Raw genomic sequence first — 19402 nt, 5'->3', positions numbered from 1 at the left:
TTGCATAATGACTTAGCTACTCCCAGTCTCTATTCAAGCCTATTTCCCCTTTTTTCCTATTCCCCCCCCCCCCAGACATTCTTGTTAAACCCTGGATTTGTGCTGGAGATGGCCCACCTTGATTATCATACACATTGTAAGGAGAGTGATCACTTTAGATAAGCTATTTCCAGCAGGAGAGTGGGGTGTGGGGAGAGAAAACCTTTTGTAGTGGTGAACACCCATTTTTTCATGGTTTGTGTGTATAAAAAGATCTTCTGTACTTTCCACGGTATGCATCCGATGAAGTGAGCTGTAGCTCACGAAAGCTTATGCTCAAATAAATTGGTTAGTCTCTAAGGTACCACAAGTACTCCTTTTTAGGTTACGGTTTGACAGTTCCCTTCAGCAAGGACATTGTGAGTTCTACTATTCAACTGATACTGAAATTCATAAAGAAGTGCATTGAATTCTATGCAAATCCCACAGGGAGGTGTTTGCTTCACAGTAAGATGACGTCTCTATTTACGAAATTGATGTAGTGCATGTATCTGCAATTTATTCTTTAACTTTCCTAGACAAAATTATGAATGTTACAATCAATTAGATGCAAAATTAGCATACTGAGTTAAGGAAGGGTGCAGCAGGGGACATGTATATGTGAGCCCTGGAAAACAGATATGGACCTGAGTTGCTCTGCTCTTCTGGTCCATTTTGTTGGCTTTTTCTTAGTCCCAACCGCCCTGCTGAGGGGCAAAAAAAGGCAGAAGTTAAGTTGCCAGGTACTGAAAATGGCCTAGAATGAATCTCAGGTGTCACTTAAGATTGAACTCAAATGTGAGATGCTTTTGAGCTGCAACTGCTGTAAGAACTATCTCATTCTGGAGGAGGGCTTCTTTGAAAGACAGATGAGATTTATTGCAAGATTTTGCGTCTGCTGTATATTTGATGACTTTTCCCCCAGTCATTAAAAGGGACAATGGGCAAAACAGCTGATCTCCAACCATCTTGCACTAGATACTGTGAATATGTTTAACTCGTTGCTCAAGAAAAAAACACAGTGCAAAATAAAATGGATGGCCGAAACAAAACTAGTATTAGGAATCTGAGAATCACTGTGAGAACCTGAGAATATTTAATCCAGAAAGCTGGAAGTGGTTCTTGTGCAATAGTCTGGGGATATTGAATTGGCAGGAAGAATGAAGATTGATTTGTGCCAGGAGACATCGAGGGGGAAAAAAAACCATCTGGTCCCCAAATTTGTTATTGTACATGAATCCTTACCAGTGCAGAATGAGACATTATGTGTTGTAAGAGGGACTTTGAAGGCTGCTAATGCTGTAATTGGGAACTGTCCAGATTCCTTTTTGTTTTTCACAAAGTAGCACAGCAGACGTAGGGCTTGGGATTTAAATCCATTCATTCTTTTGGCTTCCACGGCTTAGTGGTCCCCTATTTATTTTTACGTGCTATAGACATGTTCAGTGTATCTTTTAAAAGTCTTCCATCTACAGATGACATGGGATATGGTTTTCCTTGAGATCACAGCCCTCCGTTATCTATTGCCACAATGAAATTAGCAGAGACACTTGCACTGGACGGGCCTTTATTATAACTGAGAGGGAACTGGTAGGGATTTTTCTGTAAGAGATCCTAGACTTCTCAACTCCAAACTCCTGCCCTTGTTTAGCCACAGCCTAGGTTTAACATTATGGGCATGCTGCAAAGGCCATCTATTTTCTCAAGCTGTTGAGAAGGGGAGTCGGCTGGGGGCTGCAGTGGGTTATATTCATGAACTATCCTCTTTTATTTATAGAATTCTGGGGAGATTTAATTTTATGGGATAGGCACCTAGAATTTCAGATTAACACCTACAGGTTTTTAAACGTTCAAAGAAATAAGCACATATGTTCTTCATGCTTTCTCTTTAATCTTTCGATAACCTCTTCCATGCCTGCAGTACCACGTTAATGACAGAGATTCTCAAAAATGGATGACTTCTGACCACTCCTCCTCTATCCATTCTTGAATTTCCAGCCACTTTTCTGATATCTCCTCTTGGATATGTAGCCACCAACTTACATTTAACCTCTTCAGTACTGAATTTACCTTTCCTCCTACCCCTAACTCTTTTGTGCCACCAGTTTTTATTTCCATTGACATCTAAGCTACCAAGCAGGTGGTCATGGTGAACTCTGTCTTCTGTGGGGTAACAAGTCTGTTGCTGCTTTCTTTTTGACGTGTATCTCATTCTGAAATGTGTCTGGTTAGAAATTGAACCTTCCTACTTAACACATCTGTTTTCTTTTTGTGTTCAGAGTCAGATCTATTTATTTTAATGACCAAAAATTTTTTTACTAACGCCAAGCTTTTGGAATGCAAACAGCTCTGGGGGAGCAAATTGGATGATTTGGTGGCCAATGCATAATCAGCAGAGTTTATTATCCAAATTCCATTAGCAGGACCCTGCATGACTCCATAGTTTGCAAATGATGTATTTACATGTATGGAAGGCAATAGGGTAGAAAAGGTGTAACTCAGAGTCTAAACTGAAGACATTGGTGGTTGTACAGGGTACACTGAGACAAGCTTATAAAATCTTTATTACTGGTCATTACGTAAGAGCTAGAAAAATACATCTTGACTTTCAAGTCCTTGGTTGAGTTTGCTGGGCTGGCTTTGGAAGTAAGTCATTTGTTTTTTCAAAACCTACAGGAAGCAGATGTATTTATGCAAAAAGGGAAGTTAAAGGGCTCCAAAGCTGCTTAGAATTTTTTTGAAAATTTTGTTTAGGAAATGGGCTGATATTTATTATTTTATTTTTAGATTCTTATTTGGGGGCTAATACTTTACTCTTACTCATGTTGCCTGTACCTTCTCAGGTATTTCCTCTATAGGATTTCTATTGCTATTACAGTGAAAATTACTACAATCTGCTTTTCTAATATTTTCTAAACTGAGAGCCTACTTTTTCTAGCTATCTACTTCTGCATTTTGAGAGTTATGCATCTTGTTTAGTTGATCTGATAGGTTTGTAATGCATTGATATTGAATCCACCATGGCAAAATTTAATTTTCTTTTTTCTTGTAGAAGATCATCTTAAATAATTCACTATTTTGCTCTTTCCTGTTTGCATATCATAGGGCAGTAGGTCACTGTGCCTAGCTATACCCTTTGTGGTTGATTATTTTACCACATTGTGCAGTTGACACAATGAAGCTGTACAACTATGAAGTTGTACAATATTTTTCTTTTAAATGATGTAAGGGGCTTTTGCCACTCTAAACAGTTTTAGGATATTTTTCCTCGATGAATTCTCAACATTCCATTTTAACTCTCTAGTAAAAAGCCATATTTGACTTCTCTTACTTATGTCACTCAGTTGTTCACTATTCTCCTCTCCACCATTTAACCATACAGTCTATTGCTTTCTTGTGATGGAACAAACTTCCCGCAAGAGCACTATGATTATTTTAACTGCATTAAATATATGCTTTAATGGTCTTTGTGACACTTGGCATCTGGCTGTACAATGTGAATTGTATCTGCTAGGGTGGTCTGGTCAATATATATGTACCTTGTATTAACTTTAATTTTCAAATCTGTATTTAGCCAGGATAGACAAGGAACCCCTCAGGTGAAGTATTCATTAATATGCAAAAAGAAACTCCTCCAAAAGGGATGTTTGGTCAGATTCACAATGGGGGGTGAGGGTAGGGAATCTTTGAAAAGCATCAAAATGTTAAAGAAAACCTTATGGTGTGGTTTCTAATTAGCTTTTATGTGAAAACTTTGTGTATCCAATTTAATGGACTTGCCTCTTAAATTCAAAGGGTTTTCTTTCTTTTAAAAATGATTGAAGGTACTTTGAAAGTAACAGAGATGCAATCAAGCAGGAAGAAGTTAAAGATTGTATATCTGCAGAAAAGAATTAATTAAACTAATTAAATTAAACCAAGTTGTAACTTTGAAATAAAATTGTACCTGTATATTGATGTCTGGACCAAAATGTTTTACATGCAGTAAACTTGTGTATGTAAACTTAACACCTACATTCTCAAGAGACACACAAACTCTTGCAAAAACATCTCAGTCTTATCACCATTTACACATTCCAGTTCAACATCACGAGGGTTAGCAATGTTGGGACCCCTAGTTTAGAAGGGCTGTTGGTGTGTCAAGCAACATGTCATTAACTCTTCACAGAGCAGGTCCAGGTGACTTAGGGGTGAAATCCTGGCTTCATTGAAGTCAATGACAAAATTCTCACTGACTTCAATAGGGCTAGGATTTCGTCTGTTATGCTTAAGGTGTTTTAAGGGTTCAATCCTACAGTCCTTATCCAAGCAAAGCACTAATTGACTTCAGTGGGAATTTTGCTTGTGTAAGGTTTTTATTATTCAGACCTTATGAGGAAGACAAACAGAGGTGGAAAAAGTTTGAAATAATTGTAGTAATCCTATAAAACCGCTAATGGCAGCATTAAGGCTTAATAAATTTCAGGTATTTCAAAATTAACATGACAAGATTCAGAATTCCTTTAAACCCAGATAATAGATACTGTACTCTTCACTGTTGTGATAAGAATGTTAAGTACATATAAGATTGTATCAATAAATGTAATTACATGGCAGAACAAAAACTCTTATATGCATGTCTGATAAATAGGCTTGGAAGGATTAGATTTGTATCTGTACATGTCACTAAATGTCAATTTCACCATACATGCACAAACTGAAAAATATTTTGCATTGATAGTCTACATTTACAGATAGGCAAAGTAAGAAAATGCTTCTTGAGAAATTATTAGAGTTTGATTTAAGGATATTTACTCTGTATATTTTGACACATCTGATTCCTCCCTTTCTCCCCACCTTCCCTCAACTTTCTGATACTATAAATTAAAAATGTGGGATAATGCAACAAAATCAAATAGTTACTGTGATAATCTCCACACATTATCTGCATTAAATGCAGCAAATGTTTATAGTGGTTTATGTCTTTGTTTTATCATAACAAATTTTGCATCAAAGAATCCATATAATATATTTGAAAAGTTGTAACTTACTACTATATGTCTCTATTGCTTTTCTTCTTCTTCGTTTTTCCACTTCACTCCACTTCTATCATCCTTGTTAGGAAATGAGTCCTGTTGAAGAGGAAAGTGCTAAGTCCTCAGGAAAAAGAGTAATCAAATAAGAGAGCCTGCAAGACCCTTCTTTGCAAAACGACTTGTTGTAAAACTACAGCTCTACACTGACAAGTGACTGTAAAGATGGCATTGTGGGGGTGTCTATAATTATTATCTCTTAATGACTTCCAGATCAACTTTCCTCGGTTTGCAAGTAAACTTTTTCTAACTGCTTCCCCTGAAAACTCAACTTGATCTAAAAATCAAGCTGTGCTAATGCTACTGCTGCTTCAGGAGCCAGCAATAAAACGTTCTGTGGGCTAAATTCTGTCCTCAGTTGCATCTGTCAACCCCTTTGTCATCAAATGATCTGCAATAAGAATTTAATTAACAATTCTGCTGATAAACATGTCAGAATTAGGCTTTGTCTACACATGGAATTATTCCTGATTATTCCTGATTAACACCATGTGTAGACATTTTTTCTATTCTGGAATAAGAGTGCCTTGTTCCTGTTTAATAGGGCTCCCTGACTACTGGGGCAGCTCGCTCCAAAAGCTGGAGGAGTCAGGCAGCCCAATGAGCCAGCTGGCCCAGGAGTCTGGAAGCCCTGGGGTCTCTGGCCCTGGGTCAGTCCACATGGCAGGATTGACTATGAGCTGTGAACCCTGAAAACCTGTCCCAGGATTTCAGGAGCCAGGAGTCTGGATACCCTGTGAGTCCCGGCTCAAGTGAGCTCTCAGGGCTTCCAGGCTCCCTGCCACAGAGCTAGGAGTCTAAACCTTAAGAGCTGGATCTAGAGACAGGGCTTCCAGCACTGCCTAGCAACTAGGTCCCCAGCTTAAGAGTTGGGCAGCTCTGGGAATCAGCTGGCCTGGTAGTCTGTAAGCCCTGGGGATCCTGGCCATTGGGCAGACCCCAGATCCACAGTCCCTAGGAACTCTGGGGTCTCAATTCCTAGGCAGTTCTACAGGCAGGCTGCTAAGGAGCTGGGCAGGCAGGTTTCCACTGTGTGCTTGATGGGTAAATTTTGAAACCTGCCTGACAGGTTCCTTTGGAAGATTAGTCACAAAAAAAAAACTGCTTTCAAAGAATCTGCTTTTTCCTTCAGAAAATTTCTGACCTAGCTCTACTGCTCATCTTGTGGCTGAATTCATTCTTCGTCACTATATAGCAGCCAGTAGAATAACAATCAAACTAACACTTATACATGTAATATTCATAAAATAATACAGGCATATTCTATGTCCTTTGCACACATGGCATCTGGAAAAGAAGAAAAAGGGAAAGCGCAAGAGCCACTTTTTAGAGAGGAATAGTAGTTAGGTGGTACAGCAGTGTCTGGACTATTTTTTAAATGGTTGCTATAGAGCTGTAGCTCTTTTGCTGTGGAAGTTAATGGGCCAGGAAGAAGCATGATGGGCTTCTGCACTAAAGGAGTAAGCTGTAACCTGTGTTTGAGTTTGGCTGTGTCTGTCAACATTCCTAAAATAGAGAAAAGAGTGACAAGACAGCTAAGGGGTTAGAGGGTCTAGATTTAAAACCCTTTTTATATTTAATTTTGTATAGCTGATTATTATTTGTATTATTGTAGTGCCTAAGAGCCCTAGTCATGGACCAGGACAGCTAGGCACTGTACAAAGACACAACAAAAAAACCAGTCGCTGTCCCAAAGAGCTTACTAGCTAAGTATAAGACGAGATGACAAATGGATACAGACAGATGGCAGAGTACAAGGAAACAACAAGGCAATATTAGTCAGCGTGATAGGCTGTGATCTCAGCAAACCAGTGGCCTAACAATTATCAAGATTTCTGTGGATATCATGGAAAATGAGAGGTTTTGAGTAGAATTTTGAAGGGGGATAATGCATCAGTTTTGCAAATGTTTATGGAGGAGCTGCTCCCAAACATAAGGGGACAGCATGGGAAAAAGCATGAAGGTCCTTTTGAAATTTTAACAATTGGTTAATGGAAGCTGGCATCATGGGTCAATCAGAGGCAGGAGATGACATCTTATTAGTGAATGAGAGGTGATAGGCAGAGTGGGAATAAATTGTAAAGGGCCTTGAAGTAGCTTATGTTTGATGTCATAGAAGGGAAGCCAGTAGAGAGAGGAAGAGGGGGATGACATGGTCAAAATGATGGGCTAGGAAGAGATCTTTGCGGCAGCATTCTGAATGGATATGAGCTGACCACTATTGTGTTGGTCAAGACCAGAGGAAAGGATGTTGCTGTAAGTGAGATGATGAGAGCCTGGATGAGAGTTTTTTAGCTACGCGGATGAATAGGAAAGGCCATATCTTACAGATGTTCTGTAAAAGACTCTGTAGATTTTAAACGTAGCCTGGATGTGAGGACCTAGAGAGAGGTCTGACTCAGACCTGAGTGTTAGGAAGCATGATGAGATTGTCCACAGTGATCAAGAAAGGAGGTACTGGGGAAGGTTGAGGGAGGGGATGTAAGAGCTATGTTTTTGTCATGGCAAGCTTGAAATGATGACTAGATATTAATGAGGGGACAGGCCACGTTTTTAGTTTGGAAAGAAGGGGACAGGTCTGGAGGAGAGAGGGAGATCTGTGAGTTGTTAGCATAGACGTAGTTGAATTTGAGTTTACGGATGAGATTACGCAAAGATAAGTAGTAGAGGGAAAAGAGAAGTGGACTAAGAACTGAGCTCCACAGAAAGCTGGAGGGGGATGAGGAGGATGATCTGAAGGAACAATTAGAAAGGTAGGAAGAGAAACCAGGAGAGGACAGTCACAGAAGCCAAGGGAGGACAAGATTTCAAGAAGAGGAGTATAGATTATGGTGTTGAAGGTAGCTGCCACATCAAGAAAAATGAGAATGGAGTACTGGTTCTAAGCTTTGGTTAGGAAGAGGTCATTAGAGATTTTTGGCAATAGCAGTTTCAGTGGAGTTCAAGGTGTTGAAGCCGAATTCGAGAGGGTCTAAGATGAAATGGAGGAGATGAACTCCAGACAGCAATTGTAACTGAATGTTCAATGAGTTTAAAGGTGAGATGGGTATAGCTGTTATGATGGGAGTGACTAAATATGTTTATATTGTGAGGGGAAAGAATCAGAGGTGAGTAAGAGGTTAAGGTCAAGGGAGGGGTTGAGACTGAGTAAATGGGATGGGACAAGTGGAAGAGAAGAGCAGACAAGAAACATCTACATCTGTGATATGGGAGGAGGAGGGGAGATTTCATGATGTATTTTGTTAAGTCACTTGGAAGAAATTGGCAAGATTCTCTGCAGAGAGAGACATGGGGAACAGGAGGATTTGAGGAGGGAGTCAAAGGTGTTTTTGTCTTTTTTTTTTTTTTTTTTGTACAGTATTTCAGTAAAAGTAAAACTAATTGCCCTCCTGATGTCTCTTGTTTCTTATCTTTGTTTCTTCTTGAATTAATTTCCTCATACTTAAGTATCTGTCTGTTCCTCAGTTTTAATGTCTATCTCTCTTCTGCTGTATACTTTTCCTATACAGTTTTCTTCTCCCTTCTATTTAGTAAATCTGTCTTTTTAATCTGTTTGATTTTCTTTCTCTCCATTTTTCCCTCTTCCTCTTCAGTATGTTTGCTGTTCTGGCCTTTTTCTCTATTCATTCTCCCCTTTAATACAACTTTATCCTTTCTCAAACATCTGGCTGCTTTTTCCTTTTTTATTTCTTCCTACCTTCATTGCATTAGCCCATATTTGCTAATAAACAATCTAATGTAGCCTGCTAAAATCCAAGAACCTCCAGTGGATTTTGGATGAATGTTAGAGGATTTTTAATCCATAAATGTTGAAATGATGTAATCTTTGAATTTACCTCTTTGTTCAAGAATTATAAGGTTCAATAAGGGCTGTATCCTGAGAAGTGCTGAAGAGATGAAAATCCTATTATCCATTAAACAAAATGCTGTCTAGATATTTGGGGCTTATGTAACTGGGCATATATACATATGTATCCTTTCTAAACTAATGTAATCATTCATTTTAAAAAGAGGCACCAGTTATCATAATTAGTCAAAATAACAAAAAATTAAGATAAGAAACTTAAACAAATATGCTCATTATTACAGCTGGTCCAATCTTTTATGATCAGCGTAATTGTAGGACATTAGTATTTCAGCGGAAACATAAATGTGCAACAGCAAATATTCTTTCAAGTTGAGTTAGAAAATTGTAGATCTATTTTCAAGAGTGTGTGTTGTAAAAGCCATGGAATAGCTGTCTTTTCAGGCAAAGCTTTTTGTTCAGAGACTTTTGCCTTCAAGCATTTGATCTCAAAGAGGTTATCTCATGTTAACTTTCATTCAATTTCTATAACAGCATTTTTTTTCTGCAGTCCATCTGTTTTGTGAGCTCAGTTGCTGTCAAGTACAGAGAGACTTTTTCCCAAATATAGTTCTTCATATTGCGGTTGTTCTAATTGAGGACATTTTCTCTCATTGCAGATTGGTTTGTATTTCTTTAAGGCAAGTGAGGCATTCTAGTGGTTAGTTGTAATTTGTTTTCTTCAGTGGATTTCCTGTAATGCACAAATGTAAAGTTTTATTCACCCTTGGTCCAAGACTTTTGTTTTCCTCGCCTGTGCGCATCTGTGTTTGCCTTCACCACAGGTCATAAAGTATATTTACCCAGCTGAGATGAAGCTGATTCTCAGTGGATGCCTGACAAAAGCTAATTTACTAAATTTGGTTTTACCATCATGTTCAGGACCACAAGGTCACAATGCATTTATATTTTTTCTTCTAGAGCAACCTGGATTATACTGTAGTTCAAATCTATCAGGTTATTTAAGACTGATCAAAAACTTCAGTGAATCATTCTGACAATTCCATTTAGTCCTCTATTTTCAGATGCTCTTCATGTTTTACTGCAACAAAGAAATTACTTCAGCTGACAAAAATATCCTTATGAAATGTGAGTTTTACGCACACAGTGTGTCTGCACATGCACATTGTCAGTGTAACATACCTCTGCAGTGCCAGGTGCAATTCCTACATAGGTCCATCTGCTCGCTTCCTGCTCCGAAGTACTCAAAGCTGAATACATTCATACCAAAACTGTGCTGCTCCACATTTTTCTTCTTCAGCTAATTCTTTGGGCTGGAAGAGGTGTGGAGAAGGCAGGAGATGGGATCTCAAAGACTTGGGATATTTACTATCTACCGCTCCAACCCATGGAATGCTAGGACCAGTAGTCATGCTCCTGTTTAATTTCTATGGGCCATAATCATCCTCTGTGTGAAAAAAAATCTCTAAGGAGTCTGAAGAGTTGGAAGGCTAAGTTACAGATTTAGTTGCTGCAAAAGGCTATGAAATAGGTAGAGCTAAGGATCTGTATTCCAATAATGGCAGTAGTGTTAGTGCTTTTAATAAATATGGTCTAATTTGCCAGGGTACCTATTGTGTACTCACAATAATATAGATTAATATTTCAAGATGCAGAAAATGGATTAAACATCCTTGGTGGTACAACCTTTCACCAAGTAATATTTCATCTGTGGTGACATTTCTTTGCACCGCATTTTGTCAAGAACATTTTGTCTGGAATGTATATACCACAGAAGTTTAAATGGGATTTTGACTTGGGAATCTTACATCCAGGGTCTGATGTGTATCCTACTGGAATTAAACATCACCCACAAAACATATGACACAGATGTGATGTCCCACAACACTATCTCTGTATGCAATAAAAAGTCTATAACAACAGGTCAAGATGCCGTGGACCCAACAGACTATATGTTGGAGATGGTGACACAACGTTTTTTCAAGAAAGGAGGTGGCATAGTTTAAAGTAGTTGCTTCTTGGTAAGAAGCAAATATGAAAAAGTATTAAAGTGTGATTTGTATTTGTATGTTAGCAGTGAGATTTCAAGTAGGCCTTGATTTCGAAGATCTAACTGAAGATACAAAAAAGATGTATATTTCATCAGCTGAAGAAATGAAGAAAGACCGTAAATATAAAATGGACATGCCAAAAGAGTCGGAAACCATAAAAGAGGTTTGCTTTATACTAATTATGAAGTTATACACAATATGTAGTTTGTATTTCCATTCATTGCTTTTCTGAAAAACATTTCCCTTTTAACTCTTCCTTCTTCCTTTTCTCACAGAGGATTTAAGTCCTGATGATCTACCCTCTTTCCCTCTGGAATCTGTTCCTGTAGCCAAGTCCACCTCCCTGTGCAAAACTAAGCAAACAAGCTTGATGCATGAGGACTTGCAGTGGTCAGAGTTGGGGAACACCACTCACATTAAATGGGGGAATTTTCCAGTTGGTCTACTTTGTGGTTCCACTACAATACCCACCAACACACTCCCTCAGAGGATGCCCTCTCTCACCTCCCAATGCGATGTATATAATTCTAATGAACTTCGCTCCATCTTGTACACTGCACAACCCCACTGCTTCTACTTTCTTTGGGGCCTTTCACCCAAATGAAGAGATTCAGGTCAGGATTTGCCCCCTAGGAACTTAATGTAATGGTATTATATTTACCCTGTGCCTTATGTAACTTTAGGTTTCTGACACTGGGGAATAAGTTCTTAGTTAAGACATTCGCCTGAATCAATTATGTCATTGCAAATACACAAATAAAGAGTAATTGGGATATCAGAACTTTAGGGAGATGTTTCATAAGTGATCAAAATAAAGGTGTATAAAATGCCTCTGGTCAAAATTTTTTACATCAAATTAGACACCTAACCCCATATTTAGAAACCTAAATGATTGGGCTGATTTTCAGGAGTGCTGAGCATCCATAATCCCAACTGAAGTCAGTGGAAGAGCAGCAGTTCTGAAATTCAGTCCCTTTGATCAGATGGCTACAAGTCCCTTTAGATGCCTAACTTTAGGTACCCAAGTTCGAATAAGTTGGCTGCTATTGTTGTAATACACATTTCTGAGGCCTCAATCAGCATAGCATCTAGGAATTTGCAATACAAGCATTTAATAGTAGGTACCAATGAGAAAGCAGTTCTTGACCTCTTCCCCCTCACTAATAAAGTTGGGTAGATGAAGAATACCTGTGGGGGGTTGGTCCTGAGTATTCAGACAAGGTCATTCCAAACTCTGTGATTAGAACACTGCCTGCAGAAAGATGAATCCTGCATCATACCCTGAAAGTATGGTAATTCAGATTCAACCTGATCTTTGGGGGGAGTAGTGAATTCCATAACTGAGTGCCTCCCCTTGAAAATATCCTACCTACTGACCCTGCAGGTTTGAACCTTGGGTGCCTCAGTTGTAACATCCCTGTCAATTGCAGCTGTTGCAGTAGGGAATGGAGTAAGGAGTGTTTTTTCAGATAATCAGGCTTTCATTAATTCAGCACTGTAAGGAAGAGAACAAGTATTTTGAAGTGAACCATAGTTTCTGGGAAGACTTAGAGTACCAAAGTAGAGTGCATCGTAATAGTCCATTTCTGAAGATGACAAATGCATGGATCACTAAGGCAATGTCAGAATCCAAGAGGTACAAGCATAATTTTCTGGCCAGCCAAATATTGAAAATACTCTATTCAATTTGTCCTCTGTTAGATGGGTAAGGAGTTGAATGAATGAATAAATACACAGAGCTATCAGGAGTAATTCCATTCAGGTCAATGGACTTATACCAGTTTAAAACTAGTGTAAGCAACATCTGAATCAGAATGTCATATTTTCCTGTGATATACATGTAAAATAAGAATAACTCAAGGAAATACTCATTTAAAAAACAGAGGCAGTTATAGACTAAAACAATGTTTTTTAAAACATTAAATAACAGTATATTTAACAGGTGGTTAAAATATGAAATATCAATAGCCACTGAATATATCATATGGTATTATTTAAACTCAATTTTACTGGGCCAAATCCCAAAATATGTGAGAGAAAATTACTTTTCCCATTTGCTCACCCTGTCTAAGCTGCACATTCTTATCAGATCCCGGTTGCAAGATATTTCAGAGAAAAACCTAACCTCTTCCAGGGTGGTATTCAAGCGGCCAGCTTCCATTCCATTATCAACTCTAACTGTCTGCTTTAGAGTAGGACCAGCCCAGACTGAACTGCTACAGGTCACTATCAGCAGCCACATTTGTAGCCATTTGAAGCATCAAGCAACATGAGCTGGACGTGACAGACAAGCCTAAGAAGTTGTGGGTAACCCCACATTTTTCAGGCAACACTGCTTTGCCAGAAGCCGCCTCCCTCCTCCTTGCCACAAAGGAGCTTGTTGGCCTGCATTTCTGTCTCTGGTAAACAAAATGTTGTAACTCCCAGCATGACCAGTCTGGAGCAAGTTAATTTTGTGTTTTAAGTTTTCAGTTTCATCTCAGAACATTTTTAATTAATACCGTAATGATGAAAATCGTAATAAATTCAAGCTCCTTTTTCATGAAACACCCTCCCCCCATCCTTTTTTGCTATTTATACCTAAAGTAGAAATTTTTAAACATAAGCTTAGATTTTATTGGGTGGAATGCTGGCAGCATGGACCAAATACCCTGGGAGTACCTCAAAATGCTATCAAGCGCAGCTGATACAATTGAAATTACCAAAAAAGTAGAGGCTGTCATGCTCTGATCTGGTTCTGTGTGGATGGGGTAGGGGCACTTCTTACTACTCTCTCTGCAGGAAAAAGATGCTTGTGAAAAATCAGTTTACCTATGAAACACCTCCCTGCATATTGTTTCATAAATATACACACTGCATAAACATAGACCTAGGACCAGATTAAACTGGTTAAATCCAGAACAACTTCAGTGAAATAGAAATATGCTAGATTTGTGTTGGCATAACAGATCAGAATCTGGCCCTTACACTACAGTCAAATCACTTACATAAAATATGGTTCTGAGTGTCAACAATATATAACCAACCTTTTGTCTAGGTAACTAATCTCTCTGTTCCCTCTCTGTCACAAGACAACTTCAAGTTAAGCAGTAAATAAAACAACAGAAGTTACTTACCATCCATAAAAGGACTCCTATGAAGGTATAGTTGATGCATGAGAATGCTGTTTTTAGGATTAAATGTGATTTTACACTCTGAATGTCAGTCTCTTAATCCTGACTTCAGTTTTATTTCCATATGCTCTCAATATTCCTGAAAATAATTTGTCTTTCTGACTGTCTCTTGCATATCTGTATCTTCCGGTCACCCTGGGAAGCAGTATAGAAGTGGCACTTTTCCAGCCTCTGCAGTGGCCAAATCCCTTAATGAAGCAAGAACATAAATGGAACATACATTGCTGATGCACATCAGCTCTTTCCAGGAATGAGTCTAGATCATAGCAAAAATTAATTTATTTTCTCTGGATTTAGACACAAAATTTTAATTAAAAAACAAAACAAAACAAAAAAACACCTTGACTTTTCACCAGTGTAATCTCTTGAATTAATTTTCCTATCTACAGATGCATTTTTTTAAAAAAACACATGCTTTAAAAATTGAAACTTGAAAAATAATGTTGCTATTGACACAGAATTTCAGTGGACGAATGGAGGGAAAGGAAAAACATGAACATATTACAATTGTAACAAGTAATATTTCAGTCCCTGTCATGTCTTGGAAAATAACTACTGTATTTTCCTACTCAGTATTATGCCAAATTTGTAATCTTTTGCATAGCTTTATATTTGGCCTACAAAATCAAAGAGACACTTTCAACATACATTTGGCACAAAATTAAATAAATTTCCCACAATTAAAAAATATCCCAGTGAGAACAGATGTTTTAAAAGAAATAGACATCTCTGCAGTGTCTGAAACCATTACATTGCAGCGCTGAGAACCTAAAAGTGAAAGTGATTATAAATAAAAGCAAAACTAGCTTCATTCTCCAAGATGAGAAAAATACTGAAAAAAGAAAGGAGATAAATCATATCAAGTAAATTGGATTTTAATGTTTTTTTACTTTTAATTATGGTATTATTAGTAATGTGGTTTAAAAAAAGTGTGTTTACATATAGGGTCAAATCCTTAGCTGGTGTAATTCATCATAGCACCAGGGAAGTCATGCTGAATTGTACCAGCTGTGGATCTGGCCTCAAATTCCAGGAAAATTTTTTTCTTTAATCCCTTTCAGATCGTTTAAATTATAGCATCTTCTTAAAAATAAAATCAGACAAAAGTGCAATTTTTACCTAGTATTGTTACAAGTTACACCTAATATTAATCTATTTAAACAATTTAAAGTTGTGTTCATGTCAGTCATTTCCTTTTGCAGTCATGTCCCAATACCCAGGTTTATTCCACTTCCGTCTAATCTTTTTGTTCATCCCTCTTCCTCTCCATTTATAAAGTTCCTACTCACCTTAGTACATGAGTATCTCAGCTCTACATTAACATTAACAATAGCCAGATTGTGATCTCCCATAATAAGCATGAATATTGTGCAATATAGTTTGAAATGAAGTTCAGTAATCACTTGCACCACAACATATTCATATTGGTTTAAATTTAATATTCCTAATATATTGCATTGATATAAAATATAATTAAAATGAGCTGGACTTTACTGGCAGCTGTTCTTCATGTGTCTCAGGGGAAATTTCCCCTCAAAGGACTTGATCTTGCTGTGATTGAAGTCTATGGGAGTTCTACTATTTTAAGTAAAGACATGATAGTCTCCTATAATACTGACAAGAAACACAAGTGCATTCCCATGTTTCAGCACAGATAACCACCCCCAGTCTTCTATAGAAATAATAGTATCTGGTTATCCTGGGTTCACAATATGTAGCATATTAACTTTTTTATAATTCAGAATTTTTATAATTGTGGGTTTTTTCATTTCTCATCAGGGATATTTGGTAATATGTATATCCAAAATTCCATTTTGCTATATTATTATATTTGCAAGAAAATTAGTCTTAAAATAATATGCTTAGCTGACCTTTATCCACTCTGTACAGTCCTGTTATATTGGCTCAGGTCCTGACTTCCAGCGTGTACTCTTCAGAATCGGTGGTCGAAGTCCTCTGGTCTCACATTATCTTAAGATGCATGAAATCACTGATGGTGTCTCAAGCTCTTTGACTTACAAGATGAATCGTACTGAAATTTGCAAGCTACCATATCCTTTTCTGCTGTAATCTGAGCTATGTTTTTTATAAACTATTCTTCTACGCCTTTGACTAAAATGGTTTAATATAGCCAAAGGAAAAAAAAGTGAATGCATTTCTAAAATCTACCCATGCATTTTGTTTTCTTTTTCCATTATGTTCAAGATAGTTGGACAGTTTTTTCTTCGCTAGACTAAAACAGACCACAGTAATGCAGAATATCTCCTCAAGCGGTTAGAGCAAAACAGAAAAACGTAGCAGATGTACAGCATAAAGATGGAATGCGATTGGTCCCTGATCCTGTTATCCTTAACATAACATTAAAATGTCTACATGAAACTTCTCCATAATTTTATCAAACATTTTGTCTTTTAAATCCATATATTAGAGATAAGTCTGAACCAGAAACATAAATCCAAAACTTCCCAAATATTAGGGAAATTCCAGCTTCACAGCTCAACCTATTTCTGTTTTCATCCTGAACCAGAACCCTGGATCCAAACACCCCTAAATAAGTTCAGATTCAGATCTGAACCTGGATATGAACTGTGTGATCTGGACACATCTCTGGTATGGGCCTGCCTAAACCTTGGGAGATTTTATGTGTCGTGTTGTGGTGGCTACAGTAATATACCTACCACTTGTGTTTACATTTTAAACCAATGGGTTTGGGAACTGAGGAGTTATTAATTAATTTTGTTCTTTACTTGTATAATTGTTTCCAGCTTGTCTGTTTTTGGTAGATTTAATGATTCCCTATAAAGATTAATACTTGAGTTCCCTCAGGCATTTTCTGATGTGAATTTTCATAGTTGGGATCTCCAGTGTACCAAAATGTTTCCACATGATAGATGGGGGGGGGGGGGGGAAACAGTTCTGCAACTGTTTGGCAGTTTATTTCATTTTTGGTAGGGGTTTAAATATCAATCTTTATTTTAGTTATGCCGGATCAGGATTCTTAGTATTAGAGATGGTGCTTTATAATTATTTACATAGTAGTTAATACAGTTTAACTGAAGCCACAGTTCATTTACACAGTACATTAATGTCAGTAAATATTGTGGGCCTGATTCTTCTCTCTCTCCAGCTGTACTCCAATATAATTCCAATTACTTCAGTATGTTAGGGGCCAGATTCTGACCTTAGTTACATCAGTTTAAATTCAGAGTAACTCCACTGAGTATGGCAAATTCTGCAATGACGTGTGGTACACTGGAAGATTAATTTATGTCCTTTTCCATTTTATAACTTACTATTTTTAATATTCTTTGAGGTTTCTCTTATTTTCTTGAAATATGCAAGACACAAGTTAGCAATCTTGTTACTAAGCTGACTAATGGGGTAAGTTCAGTCTTTTTGTGAAACCTGGTTATGGGAGGTTAGGCTAAAAATATTGCTAAGTTGTTCTTCAGATTGTGAGCCGAGGTCCCCAAATAAGTTATCTGCCTTGTGTATGGGTGTGCTGAGAGCAGAAGCTTCCTGCTATTCTCTCCCCTTGAATGCACCTACGCTGGGCAGCCATCATTTGTCCCTTTATATATAAAGATTAAACAGGCAAATTAACCCATAGTAGTTCATACATTAGCTTTTGTAACAACTTTCAGTGTAATACACAATATGCATGATCTTGATTTTCAAAAATGTTCAGATTTTCTCTCTGAAAAGTATGAATTGTGAATTCATGAATCACAGGTTTTATTACAGTCTCACTTTCTAAATGCTGGAAACACTATATAGCCCACATCCAAGTCATCCCTAAAAAACAAGATGTTGATGTTTTGTTCATAGCTTAAAACCATCTATTCATTTCACAGCCAAAACAGAACAAGATGGATGATCTTCCATGCTTTAAATAATGAGCAGGAGGAAGCTCGTGAAGGCATGTTACGAAAAATCTTTAAAAAAAAACCAAACCTAAAACATGGACAAATATCTACATTTCAGTGTACCACTCAGATCATGACACAGCACAGAACGTCATAAAATAACTCAAGTGCACAATTTTGACCACAGACTTAGAGCATCTTTGGAGAAGAATGGTTACTCCCTTTGTCATTAATGGCACATGTTATAAAGTCATAATTTACAAGAAAAAGAAACTCCTTATCTCCAGCAAATATACGTAGGAACTAAAGACAACCTCTGCTGAACATACAAAGCAAATAAGAGGAAATGCCGTAAAATCAGAGTTCAAAATATCATCCTTCTCACTAAATACTTCCTAGACATAGAAATGTGGAGTACAAAAGTCCATTCTGGAAACACACAAACTATGAAAACTAATCCAGTAGTCGGCACTTTCAAAGACAAATAAAAACAGCAGGCAACAACTGGTGTACTAATTTCATTTAGGAAATACTTTTTCCTCCGTCAGTGTAGGTGGTTTTGTATCTCATTAGTGGAGCTAAAGCAAACCATTGAGTTTCAAACTTTGTAAAAAACCAACTCCCTTAGGCTTGCTTGGCAGAGTTCACAAACTCACTGCCACTTTGTTAATGATGGAATAAAAAAGAAATATAAAATGTACTTAGCTACCATCAAGCTTCATCACTCAGATTGCTACAAGAAGTTAATGTTGCTTTCACAAGCTCCTTCTGCCATCAACTACAGTGGCTCTAAATGTGACTTTCTTGCTGTATATGGGCAGCCAAAGGAGGAAGATCAGAAAGACGGTCCGGAAAGAATAAACTGAGGTGAGACTACTATTTTAATTTAATTTGAACAACTACATTTTATAGATCCCACAACTCATTACATCATTCTATGATGAAAATCCGCTAACAAACTAGCTAGTATCGAGTCAAGGACACAGATTATAGAATCCGTCTAATAATATGAAGCCTACTCAGTTGTGACAATTTACTATACAATAGCTTATCTTTTGCAAACTTGTATAAGGAATTTGGGTGACAAAAGACCAAAATCTTGTGGAATCTTCCGTAACAGAGCACATAGGGGCAGATAAGCAATTATTTAAAACTATTTTGTCATCTCTTTGAAGAAAAGTAGGGTGGGATCCTCAAAGGGATTTAGGCATTGTGACACTGAGTGCTGTGGTGCCTAGAAAATCACAGGAACAACACTGCAATCCACAAAGCCTGAGTTAGGGACCTGGGATCCCTATATAATTAATAGGGAGAGATAGATGCCTTAGAATGTGAGCCACAAAACCAGCATGGGAGGTTGGGAGCCGCCTCAGTTACCCAATGGGACATACTGACTAGAGGACTGTGTGCTAAGCTC

At 37.6% G+C, this 19402-nt stretch overlaps 1 protein-coding gene across 1 annotated transcript in view; it reads left to right on the top strand.

The window, feature by feature from the left end:
• The window catches only part of FAM227B (family with sequence similarity 227 member B), a 172494-nt gene that overhangs the window by 140427 nt on the left and 12665 nt on the right, over window positions 1-19402 (top strand). The window contains exons 12-13 of the mRNA XM_084640446.1: window positions 10970-11109; window positions 16010-16185. Coding sequence (XP_084496572.1) covers window positions 10970-11109; window positions 16010-16185 — 316 coding nt within the window. The remainder of the gene's footprint in view (window positions 1-10969; window positions 11110-16009; window positions 16186-19402) is intronic.

The sequence above is a fragment of the Lepidochelys olivacea genome (genome assembly GCF_965140295.1).
Source record: "Lepidochelys olivacea isolate rLepOli2 genome assembly, chromosome: 10".
Taxonomy (NCBI): domain Eukaryota; kingdom Metazoa; phylum Chordata; order Testudines; family Cheloniidae; genus Lepidochelys; species Lepidochelys olivacea.
This window is presented reverse-complemented; position numbering and strand designations above follow the sequence as displayed.